Consider the following 20,677-nt stretch of genomic DNA (forward strand, 5'->3'; position numbering starts at 1 on the left):
GATGGTGACAAAGACTTTTAAAGTAATTATGTTGGTTGGGGGATTGATGTTGGGTAGGACACTGGGGAGAGCTTCCATATTCTTCTTTGAAATAGTTCCATGGGATTTTTACATTCAAGAAAACTAAGAGAGCAGCTCGGTTTACATATCGCACCTAAAAAAAGCAGCGTCGCTGAGGAGGTAGAACATCTTCAGTGCTGCATTGGGAATTTCAGTTCAAATCTCTGTGCTGATATGTAGCCTTCAGTCTCAGAGCCAAGAATGCTTCATAGAATCCCTACAGTGTGGAAGCAGACCATTCAGCCCATCGAGTCCACACCGCCCCTCCAAAGAACATCCCACCCACACCCCTACCCTATCCCTGTAACCCTGCATTTTCCCATGCCTAATCCCTGGATGCTATGGGGTAATTTAGCATGGCCAATCCACCTAACGTGCACGTCTTTGGACTGTCCTTGGCTGGTGACAAGTGCTTGTGATGCCACAGCGAGTGAACCCATAGTTCATCCTCACTGCCAGCATCTCTGAGGCCATGCCTGTGTGGAGCAGGTAATGAACAGTGGCATTAGCAGCAGGACTTGGAGCGGCCACTCGCAACACCTCCATCTGGGAACACTTAGGGAAACAGCATGATCATAGTTTTACATTGTTGGCTGCCTATAAAGCAAGAGTTTGCTTCTACAGAGAATTTGCTGCCAAAGTGAAAGCAAATTTATTGGAATTTGTAATTATTGTAAGTCAGCAGAAAGGAAAAGAAAACTTGAGAACTGCAAACTGCCGCAGGCTGTTGGACAGTTTGGGCCGTTTAACCAGTATATGACAGAAAAAGGCAATTTATTCTCCATTTCTCTAGGAGTTTCATGAAATTGGTGCATTTACATATTAATTGCCAATTAAAGTTGGAAAGGGAAAATGAATGCCCTTTTAATAATGAGATAATCATTAACAGAGTGCCAATCAAACTCCATAACCCAGGCTAAGGCCTATTTAAATGTTTACTTCATTGGGTTTAGTGCAGGTGTCAGGCTATGCATGGCTGACTGTCATTAGAAATTTTTGAAAAGGCGCTTAAATCTTTAATGATTTTCTCATTGTTCTTTTTACTGCTGCAATGATCACTGTGCTGTATGAGCTATTGCTCAGGAAATGCTTGCTACTACCTTCTCTTTCAGTGCCTGCTTGGTCTAGTCATAGAAATACTCAGCACAGAAACAGACCTTTTGGTTTAACTTGCCCATGCCAACCAGATATCTTAAATAAATCTAGCCCCATTTGCCCCATATGCCGCTAAACTCTTCCTATTCATATACCCATCCAGATGCCTTTTAAATGTTGTAATTGTAGCAGCCTCCACCAGTTCCTCTGGCAGCTCATTCTATACACTTGTCTGGGAGAGGAAAGCCCCACTTCCTGGTCAAACCAGAAGAGTCTTTGGAGCTCACCAGATTTAGATTATTGCACGTTACCAACTAGTTACATTGATGCAATAAGCATTCTTACAGAGAGTTTGAGGGGGGTGAGATGTTGCATCCTTTGAGTTGTTCTGCCTACAATTCCATAATAACATCATCATCACAGAAGGTGGAGCTTATGGCAGTCCTTAGAGTTAACCCTTTAAGGCGATGTCAGTGTCAGCCCCATAGGAACAGGAGAAAGGCATTCATTCCCATATGCAACACTTTCTGTATTGGTTTTTCACTCTATATTATTTATTTTTCTTTCTGTACCTGATTTGACTCAACTTCCTATTTTTTCTCTCTTTTTTAAACCTACTTCCTAATCAACCTGTTCAGAGATGTTATTACACACCTCTGGAGCAGGTGGGACTTGAACCTGGGTCTCCTAGCCAGGATACTACCAGTGCGTCACAAGAGCCCTGTATTTGACTCAACCTCCTGCGCAGTTGTTCCCATTTATTTCTCAATCTTTACATCTCTCATTGGTTAAGGAATTAGACTCTGGGTGCCATTATTCACTGAAGCCCCAATTGTCTCCCTTCCTACTCGTTCCTTCAATAAGTTACACCACCAAAAGGTTTTCAAGGTAAAGCTTCAGCAGGACCCAAGCCAAAGTTAGGCCAGAATGTGTATGGTCAATTAATTCCACCAATGGGCACCTGCACAGTCACATTTAATTACAATCTTTGATTCAACATAAATATAGCAAGATGACACAGGCCAGTGAAACAATAATCTGGGTTCTTTGTTTTAAGATAAGGCAATATATATATACTGTGTTCATCAGGAGGCTAAGTGTATCGATCTGACCTTGGCTACAGAGATTGTAAACTGGGTTCAAATCTTGGGTCTATGTAACACATCTGTCTACAGGTGCATAGAGATTACCAGCACCTTGCAATGGTGGACCAAGCATCTCATATCACAGTGTAGGGTATCTCCTGAGGGATTGGAAAGTGGGAATGCCAATGCCAGTTGACTATTTTGTAGGGGCTACCGGCAAGTTCTTCAATAAATGTAAGTAAGGAAAATGATTGCTCCCCACCCACAGCTCTGTCCATTCTCGAGCACCAATCCAAATGGGCTACTGTAGAATTTCTTGGACTTTTCAGGTCATCTCGCTATAGTGCAAGGGGTAAATAACCGTTCTGCTCATAGCTAGAGGGCATCACCAGTGATATCAGATTATGTTTAACAGCAATCTAAGGGAGGAAAGTTCTAATTGAGTCTTAATAAAGTCTGTCACTGTAAATCGGCAACAAGTATTCTCTTGTTTTCACCGACTTCCAGGTCTCTCTTAACAAAGTCTCCCAGAGTCTGGCTGTGAAAACACGTTCCCATTTCAACTCCATAAGTAACCCTGTATGAAATTCCTAGTGTGGGAAACCACTGAGTTTGAGTTCACACTCCTGTTCTCTTCCATAACTCGACAATGCTCTCTCCCATGTTGTGCAGGGATGTCCTGATATCAAAAGTGCTTGCAATGCCGCCAAAATCTGTGAGATCCAACCGAACCCTTTGTAATCTGCATCCTAAGAGTTAGCCTCCGTGTTTCAATCATACATAGTCTTTGATGACCACAGACTGTCCCAAAGCTCTTTTTTAATTAATGAAGTGTTCTTTAAAGAGTAATCACCACTCTAAGGTAGAAATTGCAGCAGTTTGTGCAGAGCAAGATCGCATTCTAGTCTCTGCATCAGCAGGGTGTAGGTTTTGAGGATTGGTTCACTCTTGATCCATAATCCAGTAGTTTCTAGGTGTGAGATCAAACAGTTCATTGAGACTAGCCTGTTCCTGATTGTTACATTCAAACCGAAGCAGCCTACATTCAGCCCACATCTAAGTCGGATTTCCCATTCTATCATTGCAAACAACTAATTTGAGAGTGAATTTAGACTTTACTTTCTGTGATCTGCCCGTTTCTGAGCGTGAGTTCACATCCTCACTCCACAATGAGTCTTTTTTTTGGAGGATTCACGCTCGACCTGTCACTAGCCTGTTTCTGAAATGTACACAGAAAATGTTGGAAGATCTCAGCAGTGAGTTTATGTTTCAGGTTGGTGATTTAGGCTAATGCCTGGCAGGTCACAGGTTCATAATCCTACCAGGCAGTTGGCAGAATTCAAATTTACTTTGAAAACAATCTGAAATTAAAAGTTAATCTTAGTACTGGAGACTGTGAAACTGTCATAAATTGTTGCAAACACCCATTTTGTTCATTACTGTCCTTCTGCCATCTGGTCTACATGTAACTGCAGATCAATAGCAATGTAGTTTGTAGAATGCCTACAGTGTGGAAACAGGCCATTTGGCCCATCAAGTCCACACTGACCCTCTGAAGGGCATCCCACCCAATCCCACTTACCCTATCCCTGTAACCTTGCATTTCCCTTGGCTAGCCCATCTAACCTGCACATCCCTGGACACTATGGGCAATTTAACATGGCCAATCCACCGAACGTGCACATCTTTGGACTGTGGGAGGAAACCAGAGCGCCCAGAGAAAACCCACACCAACCCAGGGAGAATGTGCAAACTCCACACACACAATTGCCCAAGACCGGAATCATACCTGCATCCCTGGAGCTGTGAGGCAGCAGTGCTAACCACTGAGCCACTGTGTCACCTTCTTAACCTCTTAAGAGTTGACTGTTAATCACCTTCTGAAATAGCCAACCGGTTGAAGGGCATTTAGGGATGGGGACAAATGCAGGTCTTGCCAGTGGTACCCACACCCAATGAAAGTATAAGAGATAAGAATAAGAGTTTGCAATTGCCGTTGAGAAAGTGGTGTTGAGCAGCATTCTTGAATTGCAGCAGTTCATGTGGTGTATGTATAGTCATAGTGATGCTGGGTGGGAGTTGCAGGATTTTGATAGTGAAGGAACGGTGATATTGTTCCAAGTCAAGATTATGTGTGGCTTGAAGGGGAACTTGCACGTGTTGGTGGTGCCCCAGAAGCATGACACTAATAACCGAAAATAAATAATTTTTGGAGACACTTCTGAGCCAGATTCTGAGCCATAAATATCCCGTGTAGTAAAAGGCCTTTCTGCTGATGTTCTTGTCCCACAATTACAATGGATGACCGGAAGAATCTCCTCCCACAAATAAGTTTTAGTCCTAGAGCGTGACTGGTCACTCTTTACTAGATTTTAAACACAATGTGGTGGGGGTTTGTAAAACTTGTCTTTTTGCAATCTCTAAGCGATAAGTAGGAATTCCACACACTTGCAGACTTTGCAAGAGTGATAAAATGAACCGTAGTGAGTCAACACCCTGTGGTTTCTTGGATTTTTTTTGATAGGTTATAAGATTTCTAAGCCTTTGGCGTCAATGTAGCATGTTCCTACCTTAGGCCATAACGAAAGTTTAGACTGCTATTACAGTGTTGTTATACTAAAAAGATAATTTTGAGAAGTGTAATAGGATTTAATTTTGTGTTACCGAACCTTAAAAGTGTTTTCACTCTCTCCAGAATCAAACTGACTCGAAAATGACTCCAATGCTTAAATTACCACTTTTGCAGCCAGATTTTTCCACCAAGAGATTAGCAACTGGCACAAGGGCCTGCGAAAAGGAACTGCTGCTACTGATCATCGAGCTGTGTAGTGGGCTTGTTGGTGGTTTTTTTTTGAAGAAAATTGAAACCATAAAATTGCCTGAAGGTGGAAAGGAGCAGCAAAGAAACCATCAGTGAAACCTCCCTGAAAAACTAGCCCTAACTAACAGACTTCAGAGCTGTCAACCAGTGAGTTCCCAAAACCCTTTTTCTGAAAAAGTCAGCCTTTTGCCTCTGGGTGGCATGGTGGCTCAGTGGTTAGCACTGCTACCTCACAGCTCCACGGACCTGGGTTTAATTCCAGCCCTGGGTGGTGACTGTCTGTGTGGAGTTTGCACATTCTCCCCATGTCTGTGTGAGTTTCCTTCAGGTGCTCCGGTTTCCTCCCACGATCCAAAGATGTGCACTCTTGGTGGATTGGTCATGCTAAACTGCCCAAAGTAACCAGGGATGTGCAGGTTAGGTGGGGTTAGCTATGGAAAATGAAGTGTTACAGAGATAGCCTGGGGGCGTGGGTCTGGGTGGGATGCTCTTCGGATGGTTGGTGCAGACTTGATGGGCTGAATGGCATCTTTCTGCACTGTACGGATTCTGCAAAGCAACTTAGAATGAAATCCAAGAGGACAATGAGCCAGTCCCCTCTAGCACCCAGCCCCGGTGTCTGTACTGGGTGACTATGTGAAAAGGGAGCGTGGTTTGCCTTCCTCTGATAGTTCTGTATTACAATGTGGAGATGCCTGGTGTTGGACTGGGGTGGACAAGGTCAGAAATCACATGACACCAAGTTATAGCCCAACAGGTTTATCTGAAAATACCAGCTTTCGGAGTCTTACTCCTTCTTCAGGTGTTCGTGAGAGAGACAGTATCAGACACACAATTTATAAGTAAAAGATCAAAGGGTCACACCACTGATGAGGATGTACTAAACAAACCTAAGATGCTGTTAGATCGTTAATCCATTAGAAGGTTTTAATTGATTACAATGTATATGTAAATCCCCAAATTCCTTTCAAGTCACAGTCCCGAGAGAACTAAAGATTTTATCAGTGTAAAGAAGTGACGTTTTAGGTCAGACAATGTATATTAGGTGTGTGGCCTTGGTTAGAATCTGTGTTTTCGCTTGGAGTCAGACTAATTTTATTTCTAAAGTAGGAATTTATAAAATGCCACATTGACTGACTGTCTATAAGTTGTGTGCTTTTTGAACTCACTCCCTCCACCACTGACGTCAGTGACACTTGTGTGTACCATCTGCAAAATGTGCTGCAGAATTCACCAAGGCTCTTTAGACAGCATCTTCATAGAAACATAGAAGATAGGAGCGGGAGAAGGCAATTCAGCCCTTCATGCCTGCTCCACCATTCACCACGCTCATGGCTGATCATCCAACTCAATAGCTTAACCCTGCTTTCTCCCCATAACCTTTGATCCCATTCACCCCAAGTGCTATATCTAGTCACCTCTTGAATACATTCAATGTTTTGGCATCAACTACTTCCTGTGGTAATGAATTCCACAGGCTCACCACTCTTTAGGTGAAGAAATGTCTCCTGATCTCCATTCTAAATTGTCTACCCTGAATCCTCAGACTGTGACCCCTGGTTCTGGACACACCCACCATCGGGAACATCCTCCCTGTATCTACCCTGTCCAGCCCTTGTTAGTCTCTATGAGACCCCACCTCATTCATTTGAACTTTAGCGAAAACAATCCCAACCTAGTCAATTTCTCCTCATATGTCAGTCCCGCCATCCTTGGAATCAGCCTGGTAAACCTTCACTGCACTCCCTCGAGAGCAAGAGCATTCTTCCTCAGAAAAGGAGACCAAAACTACACACAATATTCTAGGTGTGGCCTCACCAAGGCCCTGTATAACTGCAACAACACATCTCTGCTCCTGTACTCAAAACCTCTCACAATGAAGGGCAACATACCATTTGCCTTCTTTACTGCCTGCTGCACCTGCATGCTTACCTTCAGTGACTAGTGCACATGGACACCCAGGTCCCACTGCACACTCCCCTCTCCCAATTTACAGCCATTCAGGTAGTAATCTGCCTTCTTGTTTTTGCTTCTGAAGTGAATAACCTCATATTTATCCAACTTATACTGCATCTGCCATTGATTTTCCCACTCGCCCAACCTGTTGAGATCATGCTGAAGGATCTCTGCATCCTTGTCACAGTTCACCCTCCCACCCAATTTGGTATCATCTGCAAACTCGGAGATGTTACACTTCGTTCCCTCATCCAAATCATTATTATATATTGCGATTAGCTGGGGTCCCAGCATGGCTCCCTGTGGCACCCCACTAGTTACTGTCTGTCAATTTGAAAAGGACATGTTAATTCCTAGTCTTTGTTTCCTCCATGCCAACCAGTTTCCTATCCATCTCAATACTCTTCCCCCAATCCCATGCGATTTAATCTTGCACATTAATCCCTTATGTGGGACTTTGTCAAATGCTTTCTGAAAGTCCAAATATAGTACATCGACTAGCACTCCCCTTGTTAACTCTACTAGTTACATCTTCATAGAATTCCAACAGATTTGTTAAGCATGATTTCGCCTTCATAAATCCATGCTGATTTTGTCTGATCCTGCCACTGCTTTCTAAATGCTCTGCTATAAAATCCTTGACAACGGATTCAAGAATTTTCCTTACTAATGATGGTAGGGTCTCCAGTCTATAATTCCCTGTTTTCTCTCTACCTCCCTTTCTGAATATTGGAGTGACATTAGCCACCTTCCAATCTGCAGGGACTGTTCCAGAGTCTATAGAATCCTGGAAGATGACCACCAATGCATCCAGTATCTCTAACCACAATCACTTCCATCTCAAAGGACAAGTGCAGCAGGTCCAAGGGAACACTACAACCTGCAAGCTCCCCTCCAAGACACTCATTATTCTGGCTTGAAAATATAGCACCATTCCCTTACTGTCACTGGTCAAAATCCTCCCTAAAAGCTTGGTGGGTCTACCTGAACAAAATGGACTGCAGCAGTTTGAGAAAGCGGCTCATCACCACCATCTCATGGCAATTAGGGATGGGCAATAAATACTGGACCAACCAGAGACACCCTCATCCCACGCATGAACAGAATAAAAAATGACTGGATGTGACAGGACGGCAGAGCATTGATCTGATCCTTTGGTTGTAGGATAAACGTAGAAATATTGAAAATAAGTGCAAGAGTAAGCCATTTGACCCAGTGAAACTGGTCTGCTATTCAACATGATCATGGCTGATCATCCAACCCAGTAGCCTGTTCCCACTTTCTCCCCATACCCTTCGATCTCGTTGGCTGTAAGAACTATATCTAACTCCTTCTCAAAGACTTTCAACATTTTGGCATCAACCACCTCTTGTGGCAGAGAATTCCATAGGCTTACCACTCTCTGGGTGAAGAAATTTCTCCTTGTCTCAGTCCTAATTGGCCTATCCCATATCCTTGAATGGTGATCTCTAATTATGGACTCCCCTCTCATCGGAACATCCTTCCTCTGTTCACCCTGTCTCATTCTGTTGAAATTTAATAGATTTCTATGAGGTGTCCCCATTCTTCTAAACTCCAGTGAATATAGTCCTAACTGATACGGCCTCATTTCATTTGTTAGTTCTGTCATCCCAGGAATCAGTCTGGTCAATCCTCATTGTGCTTCCTCTAGGTTGGACCGAAGAACATCCTCTGGAAATCCAAATAGATCGCACCCACTGGCTTTCTTTTGTCTGACTTGCTTGTTGCCTTCTCAAATAACTGCTATCTCATTCAGAACTTTGGGATGTAGTCCATCTAGTCCAAATGATCTATCTGACTTCAGATCTTTCAGTTTTCCCAATAACTTCTCTTTAGTGATGGCCACTACACTCACCTCCACCCCCTGACTCTCTTGAAGTTCTGATATGCTGCTGGTGTTTTCCATTGTTAAGACTGGTGCAAAGTACCTATTCAGTCCTCTGCCATTTCTTTGTACCCCACTACTACTTCTTTAGACTCATTTTCCAGTAGTCCAATGTCCACTTTTGCCTCGCTCTTACCTTCTAGATATCTAAAGTAAAAACTTCTTGCAATCTTCTTTCATACTAACAACTAGCTTAATCTCATATTTCATCTTCTCCCCTCTTATTGCTTTTTTAGTTATCCTTTGCTGGTTTTTGAAGGGTCCCAAATCCTCTGTCATCTTCACCACATTGTATGTTCTTTCTTTTGCTTTTATGCTGTCGCTCACTTCCCCTTGTCAGCCATGGTCGCTTCATCCTCCCCTAAGTATATTTCTTCTTCCCTGGGATGAATTTCTGTTGTGCCTCCCAAATTACCCCCAAAACTCCCGCTATTGCTGTTCCACCATCTTCCCTGTTAGGCTGCCCTTTGATTCAACTCTGGCCAGCTCTTCCATCATGTCTTAGTAATTACTTTAATCAATTGCAATACCACTGCATTTGATTCTAACTTCTCCCACTCAAACTGCTGGGTGAATTCTATCATATTATGGTCACTTTTCCCTGAGGCATTCCTTCACCTTAAGCTCCTTAAACGAGTCTACTTTATCACTAAATCCAGTATTTCCTGTTCCCAAGTGGGCTTGACCACAAGCTGCTCCAAGAAAAATCTCATAGACATTCCACAAATTCCTTTTTCTTGGGATCCGCTACCAACCTGATGTTCCCAGTCCACTTGAATATTGAAGTTTATTGTAGCAGTGCCTTTCTTACATGCCTTTTCAATTTTCTGATTTATTTTCTGCCCCATATCCTCAACTACTTGAGGCTTTTAGATAATTCCCATCAGGGTCTTTTTTACCTTTGTGGTTCCTGAATTCTACCCATACAGATTCCAGTCCTTCTGACCCTGTATCACTTCTTGCTATTGATTTAATTTCATTTCTTACAAACAAGGCAACTCCACCCCCTCTGCCCATCTGCTTGACCTTTCAATAGGACATGAATCCATGGATATTCAGTTTCCAGCCCTGATCCCCTTGCAGCCACATCTCTGGCATAGACTCCAATTTCAGTCTGTGTTGTTTTGTATACTGTGTAAATTAAAGTACAACACCGTGAGTCCTGTGTTGACTGGCCCCTTGCTCTTAGTTGTCCACTTATCAGCTGTGCTTGAAGTTAGATTCCTGAACCTTTATACACTCCCTGTCCTTTACTTGCTCTGGGGACTTTAATAATCTGTGCTGACCCTTCCCGTTCTAACATTTTCCATAATTTTCCATGCAGCTGAACCCAACACCCTAATACTTGGTTCAAACCCCTATCCATAGCTCTAGTTATGCAATTCACCAGAACTCTGGTTGCAGCATGGTTGAGGTGGAGCCCATCCCATTGGAACAGCTTCATCCTTCCCCAGTACTGGTGCCAAGGTCCTATGAATTTGTCCCTGTTTCTCCCACACCGATCTTTGAGTCATGTGCTAACCTCTTTATTTTTGTCAGTCTGCAGGAATCTCAATCTTGGCCACAGAGAACAGTGTCTATTCCCCTGATTGTACTATCTCCAATTACAACTACAATTCTCTTTTCTCCTCTTCTTGAATGGCTTCCTGCAGCACATGGCTATGGTCAGGTTGCCCATTAGACCATAAATTCGTAGCTGGGAGAAGTTGGTTGCTGAGCAGATGTTTCCTGTGCAAGTTCAGCCTGTTGTTGACTGTCAGTTTCCTGTCAATGATCAGCCTCTTGTTGAGTACCGGTTTTGAGTGAATGAACTGCCTGATGTTGAGGGTCAGTTTTCTGTGAATGATCAGACTTTTGTTGAGTATTAGTTTCCTGTGAATGATCAGCCTGTTGTTGTGTGTCAGTTCCCTGTAAATGATCAACCTCTTGTTGAGTCTTTGTTTCCTAGAATGGTCAGCCTGTTGTTGAGTAATGCTTCCCTGTGAATAATCAGCCTGTTGTTCAGTATCAGTTTCCTGTGAATGATCAGCCTATTGTTGAGTGTCAGTCTTCTGTGAATGATCAGCCTGTTGTTGAGTATTGGTTCCCTGTGAATGATCAGCCTGGTGTTGAGTGTCCATTTGCTGTCTATGATCAGCCTGTTGTTGCGTGTCAGTTCCCTGTAAATGTTCAGCCTGTTGTAGAGTCTTTGTTTCCTATGCATGATCAGCCTGTTGCTCAGTGTCAGTTTCCTGAGAATGATCAGACTGTTGCTGAGTGTCAGCTTCCTGTGAATGATCAGCCTGCCAAGCATACGTTCCATTGAATGTTCCATCTATTTAACTGTCAGTTCATGGGCTGCAGAAGATTGTTGCTGAATGGATGTTTCCTGTGAATGATCAGCCTGTTGTTGAATAATGGTTTCCTGTGAATGATCAGCCTGTTGTTGAATAATGGTTTCCTGTGAATGATCAGCCTGTTGTTGAGTGTCAGTTTCCTGTAGATGATTGGCCTGTTGTTGAGTATTGGTTGCCTGTGAATAATCTGCCTGTTGTTGAGTGTCAGCTTCCTGTGAATGATGAGCCTGTTGCTGAATGTCAGTTTCTTGTGAATAATCAGCCTGTTTTTGAGAGTTCGTTTCCTGTGCATAATCAGCCTGTTGTTGAGTATTCACTTCCTGTGAATGATCAGCCTGTTGTGGAATGTCAGCTGTTGTGAATGATCAACCTGTTTGTGAATGTCCATTTCTTGTGAGTGATCAGCTTGTTGTTGAATGTCAACTTTCTCATAATGATCACCTTGCTGTTGAGTGTCATTTCCGTGTGAATGATCAGCCTGTGGGTGAGTGCCCATTTCCTGTGAATGATCAGCCTGTTGTTGAGTGTCAGTTTCCTGTCAATGATCAGTCTGTTGTTCAGTGATCATTTCCTGTGAATGAACAGCCTGTTTTTATGTGTTCGTTTCCTGCGAATAATCAGCTTGGTGTTGTGTGTTAGTTTTCTGTGAATAATCCACCTGTTGTCAACCATCAGTTTCCTGTCAATGATCAGCGTGTTGTTGAATATCAGTTTCCAAAAAATAATCAGCCTGGTGTTGCATATCAGTTTCCTGTGAATGATTATCTTGTTGTTGAATGTCAATTTCCTGTGAATAATCAGCCTGTTGTCAACTGTCAGTTTCCTGTCAAAGATCAGTGTGTTGTTGAGCAATGGTTTCCTGTGAATCATCAACCTGTTGTTGAGTGTCAGCTTCCTGTGAATGATCAGCCTGCCAGGCGTTTGCTCCTTTGAATGTTTTGCCTGTTCAACTCTCAGTTCACGGGCTACAGAAGACTGATTCTGAATTGACGTTTCCTGTAAATGGTCAGTCTGTTGTTGAGTGTCTATTTACTGTAAATGGTCAGCCTGGTGTTGAGTGGCAGTTTCCTAGGAATGACCAGCCTGTTGTTCAGTGATCGTTTCCTGTGAATGACCTGCCCATTGTTTAGTCTCAATTGATGTGAATGATCAGCCTGTTTGTTGAGTGACAGTTTCCTGTGAATGTTGTTGACTATTGGCTTCCTGTGAAAGATCGGACTGTTGTTGAGTGGCAGTTTTCTGTGGCAGTTCAGCCTGTTTTAAGTATTGGTTTTGTGTGAATGATCTGCCTGATGTTGAAGGTCATTTTGCTGTGAATGATCAGACTTTTGTTGAGTATTAGTTTCCTGTGAATGATCAGCCTGTTGTTGAGCGTTTGTTTCCTGTGTATGATCAGCCACTTGTTGCATGTTAGTTCCCTGTAAATGATCAGCCTGTTGTTCAGTGTTCATTTCCTGTGAATTATCTGCCTGTTGTTGAGTGTCAGTTCGATGTGAATGACCAGCCTGTTGTTGAGTGGCAGTTTTTTCGTGACAGATCGGCCTGTTTTGAGTATCGGTTTCTGAAGAAGGGTCTAGGCCCGAAACGTCAGCCTTCCTGCTCCTCTGATGCTGCTTGGCCTGCTGTGTTCATCCAGCTCTACACCTTGTTATCTCAGATTCTCCAGCATCTGCAGTTCCTACTATCTCAGTGAATGATCAGTCTGTTTTTGAGTGTTTGTTTCCTGTGAATGATCAGCCTGTTGCTGATCATCAGTTTCTTGTGAATAATCAGCCTGTTGTTGTGTTAGTTTCCTTTGAATGATCAGCCTATTGTTGAGTATGTTTCCCGTGGATGATCGGCCTGTTATGTGTTTGTTTCCTGTGAATGATCAGCCTGTTGTTGAGTGTCAGTGATCAGCCTGTTATTGAGCGTTCATTTACTGTAAGTGATCAACCTGCTTTCGGGTGTCAGTTCCTGTGAATGATCAGTTTGGTGTTGAGTGTCAGTTTCATGTCAACGATCGGACGGTTGTTAGGTGTCAGTTTCCCGTTCATGATCTGCCTGTTTGTTGATCGTTTTCCCTTCTTGTGAATGATGAGCCTGTTATCGAGTGCCCGTTTCTTGCGGGTGATCAAGCCTGTTGTGTCAGCTGGGTGTCCACTCCCAGTGAACGATCTGCCTGTTCCGAGTCTCAGCTGCAGAAGCTTGCTGCTGAGCCTGGGTTCTGAACAGCCAGCCGGCTGGTAAAGTGCCTGTAACCGCGGGCTGTGAGTGGGTGTTGGTTTACACTTCCTGTTGTGCAGCCGGTGGGTGTGGAGTTACACTACCTTTGCTGAGTTTCCGGGTTCACCTGGAACAACCAGCGCCCCGGTTGAGCCGAGACAGACGGAGAGATTCGCAGCCGCGATAATGTGCTCCCTGCGCCCAGGGCTCCTCAGCCTCCTGTCCTGTTCCCTCTGTTTGCTCCAGGTGAGCCGCGCCACAGATAACCAGCAATGCCTGAGCGACTACATCCTGGGCCGGGATGACTTCGTGCTGGACACCGATGACTCGGTGGCTGACGGAGCCACTTTCCTGGGCTCCCCCAATGTCAGCCGTGCCCGAGACTGTGTGAGAATGTGCTGCCGGACCGCGGGCTGTAATGTGGTCCTGCTGGAGGACCAGTTCCAGAAGAGCCAGCACGACCCCCTGCTCAGGCAGGTCAGCGGCTGCTTCCTGTTCAACTGCCTCTACAACCAGGTCTACGTCTGCAAGTTCTTCAGGAGAGAAGGCTTCAGTAACTTTATACTGAACACTGTCCATGAGGCCTACATCAAACCAAGGAAACCCGGTGCAGGTAAGCAGCTCCCTCCCCATTACAACCCACCCTTTTCCCTCTTGCCCAGGGGTGAAACTGTCATCTTTTCTCCCGTCCCTCTGTTCTCGCCCTTTTGTTTGCTGTGCCCTTTACCCTCTGCGTACATTGCCCCCCCCCACCCCCCCCACCGAGTTATTGGGGTGCGCAAACAGGATGAGGGGAATTGAGAGCCCAACTAGATCAGCCATTGAATGACAGAGCAGGGCTCAAGGGACCGAATAGCCTACTCCTAATCCCTAATCCCTAATCCCAAATCCCAATTTCCTCTCAGCTTTGCCACATCCTTCTTGATGCATCCTTTGCTGCTCTGCACCCTCAGTTTTAGCTGGTTATTACGCTGGTTAATCCCATTGGCATCCCGGAACTGGCTTGGCATCCTTGCCAACCCTGTGCATCAAAATGTATCCCGGTTCAGTGAGTTAGTGGAAATTTCCCTGGTGGTTAGGAGGCTCTTGATTAGGAACATAGTATGCTCTGAAACTGAGCAGGATGGTGTGTAAAGAACAGGCAATTGTGCCTCGTGTAGCTATCATTTGGTTCTCTCCACCCTCTCAGAAAGTAAGATTCAGTGCCCCTCAGACATGAAAGAGCAAACTTTCTAACAAACCTACGCTTGCTCCAATTCATATGTATGTAAACCCGAATGGTCTGAAAGCAATTTGCTGCCAATTTTTAAAGTATAGTCTCTGTTGTTAGCCAATGAAACATGGTAGCCAATTTGTACATTGGAAACTCCCACAAAGACCAATGTGATAGTGATTAAAATTAGATAATCTGCTTCTGTGTGATGTCAGTTGAGGAATAAATATTGACCACAACTTTAGTGAGGGGAATGCCTATTATTCTTAAAGTAATGGAATATTAATACCTACCTGTGAAGGCAGACTTAATAGCACAAGCAAAAAACTGAGATTTTGCGCTACACCTCTACAAGTCATTGGTCAGACCACATTTGGAGTATTGGGTTCAGTTCTGGGCACCTTTATTAGCAGAAGATTGTTAAAGCCCTGGAGAGAATCCAAAGGAGATTTATGTGAATGATACCAGGATGGATTTGGATACAAGGAAAGATTAGAGAAATTGGGCTTATTCTCCTTGGATCAGAGAAGATTAAGAAGTGACCTTATTGAGGTGTTCAAAAGTGTGAACAATTTTGACAGGGTGAAGAAGGATATTCTGTTTCCACTAGAAGTAAGATGAGGAGAAACTTCTTTACTCGGAGTTGTTAGGATTTGCAATACACTGTCTGGGAGACTGGCAAAGGCAGATTCCATAGGAGGTTAGAAAAAGAGAACTGAATATATATTTGAAAGTGATGAATATAGAGGGCTACAGAGATCAGGCTGGAGAGTGGGACCAGCTGGGTATTTCTTTTGGGAGGTGGTACAGACACAGTGAGTTGAATGGCCACCAATCTTCTGATTCAGTGGGTTTTTGAATATAGTAAAAAAGGAACAAGTCTGAAGAATGTTTCCTGTGAAGTCTCTCTGTTTTTTGGTCAGGAGCAATTGCCTCTCTGTCGCTAATTGCCACCTCATCTAGGCATGTCTAATGAAAGGGATAGAAGAGGGGAAGATTACAAATTCTGCATTGTGAATGCAGGGCAGGGCATGAGACTGTTCAAAACTAACCTGTGCCCCCAAAGTGGATTTAATTAGCCTTGCGGTTTCTATGATTCTCATACCGAGGTACCTGCGATAGCAGCTGACGACGGTAATCATTAATGAACAAGGGCATGCCTCCCATACTTAAACGACATTTTTTCTCCTGTATTCAAACCAAATCAGCATCGCTTCATTGACTTACACCAGCTATGTGAAAGAAGCAGTTTTTACCCGGAGTCGATTTTTCCCTCCTTGGGCACTGATGCTCAGTTTAAAGAATGGTTGGCAGAGCAATTACTGAGGAAGCTGGTGATCCCTGTGGAACTGCACCTCTGTCTGAGTGCAAAGCTCCAAAGACCAAAGGGAGAGAAAAAAAAGAGGTTAAGTATTGATAACACTTCAAGCTCGGTGCTGTTGATGAATAATATTTAAATGACTTTAGGGTACTTCGTGAAATTTCTACAGCACTTTGAAGGAAAGAATTTTCTCATTGTCCATTGAAAATTGTAGGATGTTCTGAGGTACATCACTTTTTAAAGTATATCATTGTGTCAAGTAATTCTTGTAGGAAACACAGCAGTCGGCTTGTCTACAGCAAAGTTCTCACTATGCAGATGTTCAGAAAGTGATAACTGCTTCTTAGAGTAAAATATCTGCTCAAACAGAACTTTTTGCACAAGAATACAGATTCTCATTGAAATGGCTCTTGGATCTAGGTCTCGCAATGATCCCATGAGTCCATTAACCTTCCTGTCTCATTTGCATGTTGCCGCAATCATTTTAGTTTATACCTAATACCTTTTGTGGTGACTATGTACTGATAATCCCTCCCCTGCATTATGCTAGGTTGCATTTATAGCTTAAATCCCTGGAAACAATTCTAGAGCAATATTCTAACATAACACATTTCTCATCTCCTGGTGAGTCAGAGTCCATATTAGTCATACAGGAAGTTGTGTACTAACTTAACTGCCATCTGTTTTGATTTGCTAACTTCCCCGTCTCTCTGAATACCACTGAATTATGTGACAGTATGATTCCATTGGTTTGAAGCCCTTTAGTTTCTTGATCATGGAGGCATGCATTGGCAAACTGGCATTTCAACCAAATCATATCCCAACATGAATGCATATGCACTTCCAACTGGGGGTGATATCTGGGGCTGGGTGGCGTTAGTTCATTTTAGTGCTCCTAGGCTACATTTGAAAGTGATGAATATAGAGGGCTGGAGAGTGGGACTAGCTGGGTTGCTCTTTCGGGAGCTGGTACAAACACTATGGGTTTAATGGCCACCTGTTCTGTGAATTTTATGATTCCTCTGGTGTGGAAATTGAACATACAGCCTTCTGACTCGGTGGGTTTGTGATTTTAGAAAAAAAAGAACAAGTCTGAAGAATGTTTCCTATGAAGTCTCACTCTTTTTTTTTCGGTCAGCAGCGATTGATTGCCTTTTCTGTTCGTCGCTAATTGCCATCTCATCTATTCAGGGCAAATGTATACTGATGGCATTTCAAACAAATGAAGTTTATATCTGAGGCTGCGTGGCAATAGTTCATTTTCGTGCTCCTAGTCATTGGAGTTAAAAGTATATACTTAGTTGTATCAAATTGCAACATTAGTTCAAGATGGCTGAGTGCAACAATTGTGGAGTAAATGCTGGTTTACCAGTGATGTCCACGTTCCTGAGAACGAGCAAAGAAGTATCATATTGGTGAAGGAGCCCATATTCTGAAAGAAATGCATAATTCTAAAGGATTAGGATTAAAATGCAGAGTTGCTATCTTCAACAAAGTCTTGGCTATCAAACACCTACAAGTACTGTGCTTGGTTCTGATTTTGATTCTACAAAGATAGAGAAGCATCGCAGAAGTTGGAAGAAAAAGAATCACAAAAATGATATCAGAACTGAGAGCGTTCACAAAAACAGGAACTGTTGAGCAGGCTGGAGATCTTTTGAGAAAAGAGGAGACTGTGAGAAATGGCTTGATAGAGATGTTAACATTAAGTCGGGGTTTGATAGGGGAGATACAGGGAAGAAATTTCCATTGACTGAATGACTGAAGGCCTTGAGTATGCTTAATAAATTCAAAGATCGTCTCTGGAAAAAGATCTTTGCCTGAAAGTTGATTGGATTGTGAAACCCGCTCCCTTAAGATCATTAGGAATAGGAGCAGAAGTAGGTCATTTGGCCCATCGAGCCTAGTCTGCCATTTAATCACATTGTAGTCAATCTAATTCTAACCATAGGTTGCGTTCTCTGTCTGTTCTCCCCCTAACCCTTCAATCCCTTATCGATCAAGCATTTGTCTACCTCAGCCTTGAACATATGCAATGACTCCACTGCTCACTGGAAAAGAATTTTAGACTAACAACCATCTGAGGGAGGAAATTCTTCCCCAACTTAAACAAGACGCCCTCTATTTTGAAGCTAATGCCCCCGATACAAGGAAACATCCTCTCAGCACCACACTGTCAAGCCCGCTCAGAATCTTTCCTATTTCAATAGGATCATGCAGTGACCAAGGTCTGTTACCTTTCAGGGAATGCTGTAAAAGTATGTGAGGGAGAAAGGAGTAGAAAGAAAGGCTAGCATTTTCATCACTCCTTTGGTGACCACTGGCCATCATGCCCTTTGAGGTGTCCAGAGAAGTTCTTTTTACGTGTCAATTTGTGCATAGCAAGACCTCACAGAATACAATGAGAAGAGCAAATCTGTGCTCGAGATGTTGTTTGTGGGCGAGCATTGGCCAGGATCCCAGGAATGGTGACATGAGACCTTGCATGTGTCCCTGAGAGGGAAAACAGGGCTTCAGTTTAGTGCTTCACTTTTGAGGAAGGCACCTCTGACAGTATGGCACTTCCTCAGCACTGTCTTTGAGTGTCAGCTTGGATCATATGCTTAGGTCTCGGGTGGGACCTAAAGATGTGATGACTGTCTCAGAAGCCAGAACACTGCCACTGAGCAACAGCAGATGGTATTGGAAGTGTTATTTTAGGTGAATGATGGAAGGCTTACTGCAAATATAGATGCGTTGGTTCTAGTGGCCTGCTTTTGTGCTGCATATTCGGTAAAAGACCTTTTGTGCAGTTGTGTAGCTGCCTGTGAATGTGATGGTTTGAGTTGGACTGTGGACTACTGCACTGATCTGCTCCCCTGTGCCTCCGTACGGTTTCCTTTCTAGTCATTACTTAACCTTTTTTCCCCAGCTGATTGTTTGCAGAGCTGCCCAACTGTACTTATCACTGACATAGGCTGGAATCAGAAAAGTGTGCTCTGTCTTGGGTTAACAACACATGAACATGGGATTGATCTCTGGGGCAGACAGAGGGTATGGGATGGAAGTCAACATAATGAAAATAAATGTTGAAATATGCAAGTTCCTGTGGACAGAGAAACAGTCAGTGGTTCAGATCAATGACCTTTCATTAGTACTGGGAGCATTTAAATTAAGATGCCGATATTCTGCAACTATTTGCGTAATATGGTGATAGCTTCACCCATCTTGACTGCTGCATCTAGAAAATATCTGACAATCGCTTCCTAATTATTCTGAGGCTGTTTTTTTTTGCAGCACCTGCAAGTCTCTCCCATCTGTAGTTGACTGCATGAAGGAAGAGCTGCCCACTCCCCACTCTAAATCTGCCTTTTACCAGTTTGATCTGGTGTTCACACCTTATCGCCAACAAACGTGCACTCATCTAGCACCTTTAAAGTAGTAACACCATTCCAAACTACTTCAAGGGAGCTTAATCGGACAAATTTGATGCCAAGCCACAGAAGGAGATGTTAAGGAGATGTGGAAGAGATAGGTTGCAAGGTGCACCTTTTGAATAGAGAAAGCTAGAGAGGTTTAAGACTAGTTTGTGAAAACTGGGCGGCACGGATAGGTTGGGCTGAAGGGCCAGATTCCATACTGTAGACTTCTATGACTCTAAATGACTTCCAGAGTTTAGACCCTCAGAAATTGGAGCATGACCACCAGTGATAGGGCAGAGGAAACTGACGATGTGCAAGAGACCAAAGTTATTAAATTCCTATTGTCTGAATTTCTACAGTCTGTATGTGTGTGTGCTAGTCCCACTGTGATTTGTTTACTGTGAGTGGTAGATAGTGTGACCGAGAATTTGAAAGAGAGAACTTTTTTTTTTCCATGTATGGATGGAATAACTAGTTTTAGCTGAAATATTGTCTTGTGTTGATTAAAGTTTGGTGGGATCAGGGTTTCCATTCTTGAGTACCTGATGGCTGAGATACGAGAATTTGAGGACTGAGTGACATGGGATGAGGAGGAGCTAACTGGTTTTTACCCCTTCCTGAGCCCTCCCACCCCTTTCTCCTCCCCTCACCCCACTGCTGCCTGCAGAATACTGTCTAAGTTTGACAAGTTAACATGAAAACTGGGCAACAATGGCAGGAGGACCTTCAATTTGCAGAAATCTTGAAAGGGCTTGCTGACTTGTCACTATGGCAACTGTGCATTTTTCATGGTCCCAGCAGCTGCTTAAACTACTTGATATAAACCAGTAGGTTATTACATGAAGCATAAGGATCTCTTGTAGTACAGTGGTAGTGTCCCTACCTTTGAGTCAAGAGACCAGGGTTCAAGTCCTACCTGCTTCAGAATAACATTTCTGAACAAGTTGAGATCAAAAATATTTTTAACCAGTAGGTTGTTAGTGGTAATATTTCGAGTCCGGGAGCTCAGGAAGGGTCACTGGACCCGAAATGTTAACTGTGATTTCTCTTCACAGATGCTGCCAGATCTGGTGAGCTTTTCCAGCAATTTCTGTTGTTTGTTTCTGATTTACAGCATCCACAGTTCTTTCGGTTTTTATGCTGAATGGTTTGTTGGTGTTTGTCTGTTTCCATTGGCTGCCTGTAGTGAATGTAGATTAGAAGTGGTGGTAACGTCACTTAAGGCGTGTTTAGATTTAACTTTATTATTGTAACATTTGTCATCATTACCTCACTGAG

The 20,677-nt window shown here is 43.4% G+C and overlaps 1 protein-coding gene across 2 annotated transcripts in view; it reads left to right on the top strand.

Moving 5' to 3' along the window:
* Positions 1–13,380: 13,380 nt before the first annotated feature.
* Positions 13,381–20,677, top strand: part of LOC109915790 (kunitz-type protease inhibitor 1) — a 45,219-nt gene continuing 37,922 nt past the window's right edge. The window contains exon 1 of one of the 2 annotated variants that reach the window (XM_048600093.1): positions 13,381–14,077. In XM_048600093.1, the coding sequence (XP_048456050.1) occupies positions 13,651–14,077 (427 nt within the window). In that variant the 5' untranslated portion in view covers positions 13,381–13,650. The remainder of the gene's footprint in view (positions 14,078–20,677) is intronic. The other variant, XM_020515467.2, reaches the window with a different exon arrangement.

This window comes from Rhincodon typus, chromosome 8 (genome assembly GCF_021869965.1).
Source record: "Rhincodon typus isolate 14 chromosome 8, sRhiTyp1.1, whole genome shotgun sequence".
In the NCBI taxonomy this organism is placed as follows: Eukaryota; Metazoa; Chordata; class Chondrichthyes; order Orectolobiformes; family Rhincodontidae; genus Rhincodon; species Rhincodon typus.